Source organism: Phoenix dactylifera, chromosome 3 (genome assembly GCF_009389715.1).
Source record: "Phoenix dactylifera cultivar Barhee BC4 chromosome 3, palm_55x_up_171113_PBpolish2nd_filt_p, whole genome shotgun sequence".
Lineage (NCBI taxonomy): Eukaryota > Viridiplantae > Streptophyta > Magnoliopsida > Arecales > Arecaceae > Phoenix > Phoenix dactylifera.
In genome coordinates, this window is record NC_052394.1 from 18,646,067 (window position 1) to 18,658,495 (window position 12,429).

At 41.7% G+C, this 12,429-nt stretch overlaps 2 protein-coding genes across 2 annotated transcripts; both read left to right on the plus strand.

Moving 5' to 3' along the window:
* The first annotated feature begins 207 nt into the window (after positions 1-207).
* On the plus strand, positions 208-816 carry LOC103717897. Its single transcript, XM_008806455.4, has one exon. The coding sequence runs from the start codon at positions 208-210 to the stop codon at positions 814-816; it is 609 nt and encodes a 202-aa protein (XP_008804677.1).
* A 4,948-nt stretch (positions 817-5,764) lies between these two features.
* Positions 5,765-7,654, plus strand: LOC103717896 (proline-rich receptor-like protein kinase PERK3). The gene has a single exon (XM_026808764.2). The coding sequence runs from the start codon at positions 5,765-5,767 to the stop codon at positions 7,652-7,654; it is 1,890 nt and encodes a 629-aa protein (XP_026664565.2).
* The last annotated feature ends 4,775 nt before the right edge of the window (positions 7,655-12,429 follow it).

Sequence of the window (12,429 nt, forward strand, 5' to 3'; positions counted from 1 at the left end):
TGCCAGATTAATAGAATTTAATTACATGATACCATCGATGTGCCCGCGTTATGGGGTTTAGGGGCCGATCTTCCCAGCCCTCAGACTTTTCTTCAAACATATTATATAAACTTTTCCGTAAGGCTTTTATAAGCCAATGGAGGCTCCGTAATTGCATTCCCCGTCCCAGCTCTCTCTCTCTAAATTCTCTCTCCTCCTCCACCCATCATGAAGGAATCAGGCGACTCCACCACCAACCGCCGCGGCCGCCGCCGCCGCCTCATCTGCTGCGGCGGCTGCCTCCTTCTCCTCATCGTCCTCGGCGTCGTCGTCGTCGTCCTCTACTTCACCCTCTTCAGGCCTCGCGAGCCCACCATCCAGATCGTGTCCACCCGCGTCGCCGGCGTCTCCCCGCGCGTCACCCTCCCCGCCGTCCGCATCGAGATCAACATGACCCTGGACATCGACGTCCTCGTCCACAACCCCAACCGCGCCTCCTTCGACCACGGCCAGGGCCACACCATCCTCCGATACCGCGGGACCCAGGTCGGCGACGCCGACGTGGCCCCCGGCCGAGTGGCGCAGCGGGGGGACAGTCACGTGCATCTCAAGCTCCGGGTGTTGGGCGACCGGCTCACGGCGCAGCTCGGGAGCTTTTTGGCGGACGTGGCCGCCGGCGAGTTACCGTTCGACTCATCGACGAGGGTCCCCGGACGGATCACCTTCCTGGGGTTCATCAAGTTCCACGCGGTGGCGAAGTCCGAGTGCAACGTGGTCATTGGGGTCCCGGACCTCGGGGTGAAGAGCCAAGATTGCACCCAGAAGACCAAGCTCTGATCACCAGGCGGTGCCGGGTCTCAATATATCTCTTCAATAACTCTTGGCCACGGAGCTCCCATATCTAGATAGAGATTTGTCTAGTTGACACCTCTATGTACGCGTGTAGATGACGAGTGTTCTTTATTTATCGATACAGGAAGATATAAACTATATTTCGATTCTTGTTCCGTAGGGGGAACTCACGATAGTCTTATATATAACTTCCTATTTCTGATAACAAAGATGACATTATTTGGGGTTTTTTAGTTCAGTTTGGCAGTAGGAATTAAAGAAGAATCTAAATAAAGTTTTGAGTCCCCTTTGGCTTTGAAGGGTGGTGAGATTCCCAGGTTTTTCCTCAAAACAGCAAAAAAGAAAAGTTTGTTATCGAGTTACGATCGTTATCTCGTTCTTTCAGATAGAAATGATGTGTTCGTAAAAAGGATTGATTATTTGGCTTTTACCAGGAATGATCCATTTTAAGCTTTTCAGACTATTCTGCCCCTGTCTTCATGATCATGGTTCTGGCTGTTGATGACATGAGGACAGAGGCGTGGGAGTATAAGGAATTTCAGAATAAATCATTTATACAAAATGAGCAATTTTTTAAAAGAAATTTGGCAGATTTTTGTCCAAAAATTCAAATTATCTTACCTTGCCTTACAGTAAACATTGAACAACAAAAAGATTACAAGATAGATTCATTGGATTGCAATTGGAAATCTGCAAAACATACATAACCACTTGATTCTAATCTTTAGCAAGATGGAGAATTTGCACTCAATACTTTTCTTTTCTTTTTTCAAAAAAGATTAAAGAAATAGCAAAACCGTGGAAAACCACGGAGTATATAGGAGGCTAACCACAGAGTAACAGAGTAGCAGTTGTTAAGTTTAGGTCATACACAGTAAACAAAATATGCCACAAAACAGAGTGAGCCCAATCCTCACAGTACATAAGTACTTAACGGTCATCAGACTTAGTCCAAAACAAAAGGCAGCAACCATAAACCGCGTGCCAGAAGAATAAAGAACTCATACACTCAGTGAACAAAACTCAAGCAGGAAGCAGCCATTCTATGTCCATAGGCAATTAAGGATTTGAGCTCGATGTGCCTTACTTAAATAGATTATATAACAATCCAACGGAAATCCAACTCAATCTTTCTGAATTTTCTAAACAGATCTTTAATGGTTCCGGTGGGGGAGCATACCCCCAGTTAAAGTCTTGCAAAACAACCCCCGGCCAGATGCATCATACTAGGCCTGCCAAGTGGTTCCACAAGGAAATCGGACTTCCATTGATTCTGCTATTAGTCTCGTATCGGCACCCACATGATTGCTACTAAAACATCGGTGAGACAATTAACCAAGGTAATCGATTGGCCGTGTTATAAAAGCTACGAAGACAAGTAGGAGCATTGTGCTTGCAGTCAAGGACTTCGGCCGGGGCCAGCTCAGGCCTATCATATAGCCTAAAGATGTGAGAGAATTCTTTTCATCCAAGGTTTACTATGTCAGTAATGACTGACTGGATAGCGCCATGAATCTCGCATGGAGGATGGAAGAGCTGCATCAGCATTCGTTTAAAGGCTCCAGAGATTTTTTTTGCTTATTGTCGTGAAAGAATTAGTATGGTCAAAGGAGAAGTTTACAATCAAAGCAATGAAGCACATACATAGCATGTTTTTCTATGAAATGTGAAACTCTAGATTGGTTTTATGGTGCATGAGCATCTATATAAGTTGTTGTGCTTCGAAAGATCATTGAGATGGATCATTATTGATGAAACACTGGAAAAGTCATCTCATTCTAAATGATCCATACATCGAGCACATAGTAGCAGCTACAATATTCATGTCAATTTGACAAAGAAAGAGGACCAAGAAGAAGCGCTTTCCTGTCCACGCGAGTTCCCCCATGGAATATGGATCCTTTGGATCTACTTTCTAAAACCCTACTATTCTCCAAAACTATCCAGACTCTTCAGATCCTGAAAATCCTGAGCTCTGGACAAATGTTTGATAATTTGCAGGCAAAAATATTCGAAAACAACACCCGAAGAGAATCGCTCTAACAATTTCTACATCATGCGAAGCTGGTCAACCCTTTGTATCTCGACTAATTAGTTTTGGCATTTGCAATATATGTAGTTTTATCAAAAAGATTGTTTAGATTCTAGAGTAGACTTGATCGAGCTTCTAAATAATGCATTACACGGACCCTTCAACACCTTTATTAACTGTTATAATACTGAAATATAGACGTTATTTGTGATTTGTCTTGAAGAGTAGCATTTCAAATACTAAAATAACAATTATTTAATGGCTGTTATAACAAGAAGATGGCGATATTATCTTTTTATTCACTTTTTCATTAGATTAAAAAAAATGGCAACATACAATCACTTTAGAGATAAATGTAATAAAAATAATATAAAAATTACAAAGACTAATATTTTATTCAAAGAAATGTGCAAATAAAAATAATGATCATTATTTGTGTTATTGCTGACCATTATAATGCTAATTTATGCATTATAATTGCCGTTATTTTTCACCCGTTACACCATCGTTATTTGAAACCTTGGATTTGATCGGAACACTTCCTGTTTGCTCTCATATGCTTCATTCTCGTCTCTCTTCTTTGTTTATTTGTGGATGCAACATCTTCGAAGTGAGCAAAGCTTTGGGCTATTTCTGGGACAAGAAGGAACGTTGTGGGGTGGGTCTTTAATGGGCCTTTTCCAGAGAACAAGAAGGATTGAATGGGCCCGGAGCCTTTGACTTAGATTGGAGCTGGGCTGCCATACCCCAAGTGTATTTTTACAAATACAGGAAGGTTTTTGATGACTGAGATCTCAGTCTCCCAATAGGTGGTTAAGACTACTCTTCTCATGTCCAAGATCGATAATAGAGCATTTATATCGAAAACGATTATGATATATACCACAAAAAAATATGTAGAAATCAAATATCATATGTTTTTGTAGTCTCTAATTTATATCACACATAGATGTAAATGTAAATGATTTTTGTCGTGCTAGTTATTAAAATACATGATAAAGCATTAAAATTGAGAATCCGTTATATTAATCAGGATATACATATAGATTCAAAATCAATAAACTTTAATATTTAGATTACAAGGAAAACATGATCTGACATTACTTTAATCATTTCTTTCTACACCCACTTGATACATAGGCTAGAAACTATCGAAATGCTTGATTTTTTAGTTTGTAAACAATTTTAGTAATACATCATGATGATTTTCGATTTATTTATCTTATTATTGATTTTGAACTTGAAAGAAGTAGATAATCTTTCTATTTGGAAAAGTAAAATTATCATTTATCTCTAATATAATAATTATAATATTTCCAAATAATTATCATACTAAATAATTTTTTATCTTTTATTTTAAAATATATTAAAAAGTGATTAAAATATCAGCTAATATGTTTATATTATACTGATCATATTCAAAATAGGGTTTTTTTACATGGAAACCCTCCTAAATATCGGATTTTACATGAATATCCTTCCAAAATTGATATTTACATATATATATATATCCTCATCAAACTCTGTTATTATACAAATGCATGTAATATAACGATTGTTCTAACGGTGTTAAAAAAATCATATTTATATTAATTAAAATTAAAATAAAATATTAAAATTACGCTATTGTCTCTGTCTTTTTTTTCTGCTATTGGGATCGCAATCTATTTGCATGTTTACTCATTAAAGGTATTTTAGTCATTTTAATTTATGACCGTTAATTTTCTAACATCGTTAGATAGCATGAGTATATATGCAAAAACAAAAATAAAAAAAGGGTAGAATGACAAAATAAGTGTTTTACGAGGGTCTACATGCAAATATCAATTTTGGAAGGGTATTAATGCAAAATTGGTATTCCTGCAAAAAATCCCTTTTAAAATATTTTAAGTTGCAGATATTTGGACTAGTGTTTGGTATCGGGGGAGACAAATTTATACCCGCTTTAACATTCACTAATCCACCACTATAGAAGCACTACATAGAAGTGTACCACTATTTAATAGCCCTTTTCGAGTCAAACATGTTGAGACAAACATTAGTTAATTTTAAACCAGCTTGTCCAATTAACAACCGTAGAGAAGCCTACATTTAGTGCTTACTAGTGCGCCAGAGTATATACCAATCCGAAGCAAAAACCTATAATGCATAAGTATTAAACAACAATCATTACCAAATCAATTTCAGGACCACTCGGAATGATGATAGTCCATATATTCAATCTAATGACATTGAAAAAAACCATGATTAAGATTGCTTAATTGAAACAGTCTATTTGACCATTATCCAAGTAAAAGCTATCAACAAAAATCATGAAACAAAACTCTTATCGTATGCACACGAAATGTTCATCAATTTTGTAACTACTGATTTGGTAATTCGATGATCAACCGGCCTAAATACCAATCTTCTTTTGCTACAGAGAATTGTTTATATGCGCGTAATAAGAGCTCCATAGGATTGACATAACTTATGAAATATCAAATATAGTGCCCTTGATATGAGTTGGAAAGCATGATGATGTTAAATTATTTTGCATACGCAATTACATAGTTGACACATCATTTTTTTTTGGTAAATAACATATCATTGAAGATGGCAGGGGCATAATACCTAAAAATAGCTGAGTTCCTTTACGAGAGTATAAAATATCAAAATACTAGTCCAGAGTTTTTTTTTTTTTGATAAAACGGAGTCAAATCCTTCGGTCTCGCGGTTTTTTTTGATAAAACGGAGTCAAATCCTTCAGTCTCGCCGGTCAACAGCGACCACCAGGGAACAAAGTATTTCTCCTCATCCCAATCTTTGGCGACGAGCCGAAGAAATTCCCTTTAATTGTTCTTTGATCGTCTCTTCCTTCCCATATCCACCCTTCTTCCACCCCCCACCCCAACCGTTAGAATGCTTCGCCGGTACTGCCACCACCTCTCCCTCCTCCTCCTCCTCCTCCCCATCCTCGGCTCCAACGCCACGTGCCCCTACGACCTCGACTCCGCCACCCCCCTCATCCCCGCCACGTGCTACGCCAACGCCACCGACACCGCCGCCGGCTCCACCACCACCGGATGCTGCTGGTTCGTCTTCGCTGCTTACATCTACGCCGCCATCCGCCACGCCAACCACACCGTCGTCGCCTTCCTCCCCGACCCCGCCGCCTCGGACTGCGCCTCCGCCTTCTCCGCCTCCCTCATCAGGCGCGGCCTCGTCCGCCCTTCCCTCCTCAACTCCAGCGACTCCTGCAACCTCTCTGGCGACCTGGCCGCCGGCAAACGCCCCTGCCTCTACACCACCGTCTCCGCCATCCGCTCTGCCGTCAACCTCTCTAACGCCACCCGCCTCTGCGCCACCTTCCAATCCGACCTCTCAACCAACCAGTCCGCCTGCGCCGACTGCCAGAACGCCGTCGTCGGCGCCACCTTCGACCTCCTCAACATCACCAACAGCAAGGAGTTTGTCCCCTGCGGCATGGCCGCCACCATCGGCATCTGGTCCCCTGCCGCCCCTCCCCTCCCTCGCTTCCGCTCCTACGCCCTCTGCATGCTCCAAATTCTCGAGAACGTCGGCAGTCTCGGCACCAGCAACCTCCTCCCCTCCCCTCCCCCTCCGCGGCTGCCGTCCTCCTCCGCCTCCCCGATTCCCCCCTCCTCCTCATCCTCCAGATCCATCAAGATCGCGGCCGGATCCGCCGCCGCGGGAGTCGCCTCCATCGCCGCCATCGTCTTCCTCGCCGTCCTGATCCACCGATCCCGACGGCGGCGATCCACCGACAACGATGCGGATCGGACGGTCACGATCGGATCTCCGCTCCCCACCGACGGCCTCTACATCTTCACCAAGGCAGAGCTCCGCCAGGCGACGGGCGGCTACGACGATCGCCTCCTTCTCGGCGAGGGTGGCGCTGGGCGGGTCTATCTGGGAAAACTCCCTTCCGGCCAACCCGTGGCGATCAAACGCATCTACCGCGAGAAAAAACTCCCCGAGTTCTACCGCGAGGTCGAGATCCTCGCCAAACTCCGTCACCGGAATTTAACGACGTTAGTCGGGTACTGCCTCGGGAGTCGTGAGCACTCGCTGGTCTACGAGTACATGGCCGGCGGGAACCTCTCCCGCGCGCTGTTCCACGGCGAGCTCACGTGGCACCGTCGGGTACGGATCGCCGTCGACGTCTCCGAGGGATTGGCGTACCTCCACGATTTCCCCGAGGGGGCCGTGGTCCACCGGGACGTGAAGCCGACCAACGTCCTCCTCACGGAGTCCGGCGTCGCCAAGCTCTCCGACTTCGGCGTGTCGAGGATCGTTCCGACAGATGGGACCCACGTGTCGACCGAGGTGAGGGGAACCATGGGGTACGTGGACCCGGATAGCTTTTCCGTCGGGCACGTGTCCGAGGCGTCGGACGTGTACAGCTTCGGCGTCGTGCTGCTAGAGCTAGTGACGGGGACGCGGGCGGTGGTCCCCACGCCAACGGGCGGGGCGGAGTCGATCGTTCACAAGGCGCAGGAGGCGACGACGCGTGGCGGATCGGACGGTGACGGAGGCGTGGGGTCCATCGTTGACCCGAGGCTGGGGGAGTGGGACCGGGCTTCGGTGGGCGCGGCGTTCAAGCTTGCGTGCCGGTGCGTGCGCCCGTATAAAAACGAGCGGCCGCAGATGACGGAGGTGCTCGTGGTGCTCAAGCGGATCCTCGCGGATCTGGAGGCCAGGTTGGGCTTGTCTGGTGACGTGGTTTCATCAGGACCGTCGACGGAGGAAGCCAGCGAGGAGTCCTGGGTCCGTGCGTGGTCCTTGTGATGGAATCGAACGGCTAGGATTCGGCAGCATGGCATCTTCTTTCTCCGTGCTGCTGGGAAGCGTATTCTCGGTAACAAAATAATTGTTTTGAAAAGGAAAATAAAAGAAAGAAAAAAAAAACTATTTTTGTTATAGTTCTCTTCTAAGAAAGAAGCCGAACTGTTGCATCAGAAGCTCGCTACAAAGTCTTGTAGGGGCCTGAAAGAAGCTTGTTTTTTTGGTTTGTTTGTTTGACTTCCACTTTCTCGTCACCAATATTTTGTTTTTTGTTATTCTTTCCTTTTGTTTCACCTTTGTAACATTACCTCAATGATGTAATCATTTTTGGCTGGACTTTCCTTATGTTTCAAAAAAAAAAAAGCTCTCAAGGTTTAGGGCAGTTACAGATTTCTATCCAACATTTCGGGAATATAAACTTCTTACTGTTATCTTCCTGTTAAATATCTTATAATCTTTATTTATTTATTATTTAAATTTTCTGAAATTTGGATTTTTTTTATGTTTGGCGAAATTATTCTCAAATATTGAACTTGTGACGATGATTAAGACTCAACTTAAGGAGTATGCTTCTTAAAACTCAAGATATTTGTATATAATTTATCAAATTAAGGCTTTGAGATGGGCTATGCTTGCTTCTAGCTATAAATTCTAGTAGCTATGTATAGTCACTTAACATATTTGGGCTCTCAAAGTCTAAATCTGGTAAATTATATATAAATATCTTGGATTTTAATAAGCATACCTTTTTTTGGTGGAGTTCTAATCATCATCACAAGTTCCACATTTAGGAATAATTTGGCTAAACATAAAAAATGTGAAGTTTGAAAAGGATTTCAAATAACAAAAGGAATAGAAAGAAAATAATAAAAATAAAAAAGATAAAATATCTTAAGACTCAAATAGGTTAGAGAGTGAGGATGTCAGCAAGTCCATTAGCTTATTTAATAGAAAAATAATAGTAGGAGGTTATGTGTTATGTACATAGCAAAAGTTAAATAGTTGAATATATATTTTTAAAATATTAGAAGGGGAATCTATAATTGACCCAAGTCTCGCTTGAATTCTGTCTGATTTACTAAATAAAAAAAAAATCGTATGGCCTTGTGAAGTCATAATGACAAGTACTGTTGTCACAAATGCCTGTGAACCAGGCAACAAAATATGCTTAATTGCCCACCTACCATTCTTTACAAGCATATTTCATACTTATAAAGTCATGCAGGAGGATAAGGCATTAAATTACTTACAGTCACATCTTCTTATAATATAACTGCACTTCTTGATTCTCTGTAAGCAGATATCCGAATAGCACATTTATCAAATATACGTAAACAAATATTTATCAAATCACCTAACCATTGGAGGAGAAAATATAGTGTTCTAGACTGATATAAATAGACAATGTTTGACATAAATTCTTTTTCCTTCTCGAAGGTGTACGTTTGCATTAATTCCAACGACTCCTGAAGTTGTAGCCGGCAATCCTGTGACAGAACATAACTATAATCATTCCCCATCTGTATCCATGCATCTAATGGAAAACCTCTCCATGGAGGGTTGATTTGCCATAGACGTTAGTGACAGGAATTTGTTCCATAAACTACTTGTCATATCACTAGTTTCACAATCTCATTGCAAGAAGTCCCAAGCAACCCTTCTCTATCGATCCATGACAAAACAAGTTAATCTTGATATGATGAAAGCCTAGAGTTGATAAGCTCTCGATTATGGCCCTGACCTCATAATATAACACGCGAGGCTTAATAGAAAAGGCCTGGGCTCCATCACTTCATCTTCATAGAAAAGTAGATTAAGGATAATCGGAATTTTTGTGACGCCAACATCCAGAAAGAGTCTGACCTCTGCTTCGCAGCGCAACAGGAAGTCCTCATCCGAGCAGAGCAGCCCTCCAGAGCTCGGTGGAATATTGGTTGATTATTACTTGGACAATCTGCAGCCCGTTTTATCAAAGGGATAGTGCAAGTCCTCTTGCCCATTTTGAGATGCTATCACTGCATTAACACCTGGAATTTAATAGATTTGATTGGTACATGGAAGAAGTTATGAAATAGCCTTCAATGTGTGTGACATCTAATAGCCACAACTTCATGGCGTGGCCAACCGATTCGAGGACTGCAAATTGCATCCCCGAGCCTCACACCTTCAAATAAGAGGAGCAAGTGGATCAAGTAGGCCGGGGCAGTTCATTTCGAACCTAAAGTTGAGCTCATAATTTAAGATCAGATGGACTACAGTGTGATCTTTAATTCAGCCTAGCAGACGCTTGATCAAATCCTTCTGTACCTGATGATACAAGCGAATGAATTTTATAAAGAAGAATCCAATATAGTCTCTCAAATATAAGGTAAAGTATATCCAGCACCATATACACCAATAAGATTATGTATCATATCATCTTAGTTTTGTGGATCAATCACCGAAATGAGCGTATCATGAATGAATCCTATAGAAATGAAACAATCTAATTGGCACGATGCAGGATATAATTTCTCAAAATTTAGGTCTAACATGATCCGAAATTGTCCGACCCCAAGCCTATTTGGTTAGGAAGCTGCCAATCCTCCCCACTTGCAATCTACTCCTCCGCGAGCGTCATTTGAGATGTCTTTCTTGTGGAGTGCTCATGTCATTCAACTATAGTGGACCTTGAGTCATTGCCTCTTGGCCCTTTTGGTTCCAACCTTTCCACATGTCAAATGCCCAAAGAAGTGCTCTATGGAGTTTTTCTCTTAATAAAGTTGGGGGAAGTTCCTTACCTCCTCCATTATTCCTTCAGAGCCAAAAAAACAAGAAAAAACCCACCTCCATGGGGTGTGGAAAAAGCTTGGGTCGGTATTTGTTAGTTTAGTTGCGTGAGTAGGCTTCTACAACCATGCGATATGAGAAGACTGGTGTGACTCGCATAGAAAATTAATACAATATATGGAGATTTGGTTGAGCTATGAGTTGCCACACCAGCGTCATGTCTAAAGGAAACAGTATTGGCTCCTGTAATGGGTGCAATATAAAAGGGATGGTTGGTCAAACGATTGAGTCATGCATGCAACCCAAGATAATATTTATGTATAAATGAGATGCGCAAAATGCAGAACAATCAATATATTTGTTCAAGGAGCATCAGCTCCGTCCCCTAGTGCACTTTTTTTGGCCCTTGACTTGGATTTTTTATCCGAATTGTTCAAAAGGAAGACTTTGACTCGAGTTTTGTGGGAATTAAAGAAAGAGACTGAGGATACCAACAAAAGAAGCAACCAAACTTTTTCTTCTTTAATTTGATCGTATCTGAAGTTCACGGAATACAGGTATTTAAATAGTTTAAGCTGTACTCCACAACAAGCCTCTTTAAAGTCCCTAAACAGCTTCCCATGCAACACCACAGTGGCCTGTTGGGTAGAGACGAGGTCAGCAGATACCAATATATATATATATATATATATATATATATATATATATGATAAATTTAGCTATATTTATAGATGTTAGTTTTGAGATTTGTACAGATAGGTGAATAATCTAAATCATCTATTATGGTCATGCATTGGTTATTTTGAGATATGTGCAGATGAATAGATAAAGAAGTTTGGAGCACTTTGAGATATGTACGTGATGAGTCTTGACACCACTATGCGATGAATGATCCTATGTGATGATTATGTGACATCACTAATGTTAATAGAGATGCATGGTGAAATCAATTTGAAACCGTTTGAAAGCTTAAGGTCCATTTGAAACTTTTAGCAACCGAGAAAGTTTTATTGGGATTGGTCCAAAATTAGAGAGATATCATGTAATTATGATTATTATTATTTGGCACCGGCTTTCGAACGGAGCCCCGCGCTTCTACGTACGTCTGGGTTGAAAGGAGGGCTTGCAATCGAATCCCCGCGTTCACCTGAAAGGGTGGTCGCCCAAAGCTTGGGTTGGAAGGCCAACGTTGGGCACCAGCGCCCTTTGGACTCTTTGGATGTTTCGGAAAACGACACCTTCCCAGTTCCCCAGACCCCAGGACGAGTGTCTATTCAACTGAGGCCCGGCTTGCTGAGATACAGAGACTGAGCACTCGGTGTGCAATAACAAAACTAGCCTCTTATTAAGGGAGGAAAAAAAAATCCTATAACAATGCATCAAAAAAAAACATGTCTGATAAACGAGCAATTATAATTGATAGTATAGGATGTAATTTCTCCAATACTAAACATCATCCGGCAAAGTTATATATAAAAAATATTTTATTTTTATAATTATTATAATTAGCTATATTAACTGCTTTTGGACTATATACCTAGGCATGATGAATACATACACATAATATAATAAAAAAATTGGAAGTCGATGAAGTCGGTCTCTTTCTTCTCATCCAAGATGACTGCACTGTTCCACCCTTTCTCTCTTCAAGCCCCCTTAGATACAAAGGCCTGCCCGCTTGACTGACATTCGCTTCTTGCTACCTATGGAGACATCACCCTCTCCCTTTAGGCTGCTTGCTTCTGTCGTTCTTCCTATCTATTCAGATTGCGTCAAATCCGGTGTTTATGCAATAGTGTAATTTTAGGCCAAACATATCGAAGTTAATTGCTACGATAAAAAAAAAATGGAACATTTTTATAAAAAAATATTTTGTAAAGATACTAATGGTTGGTAAAGTTATTAGGCTTAATACCAATGGCCTGAATCCTTCTCTTACTTGACTTTGATTTTTTTCCTCTTGGTTCTGTAAAAAAAATGTAAATCTCTTGAAATCAAAATTCAGCTTT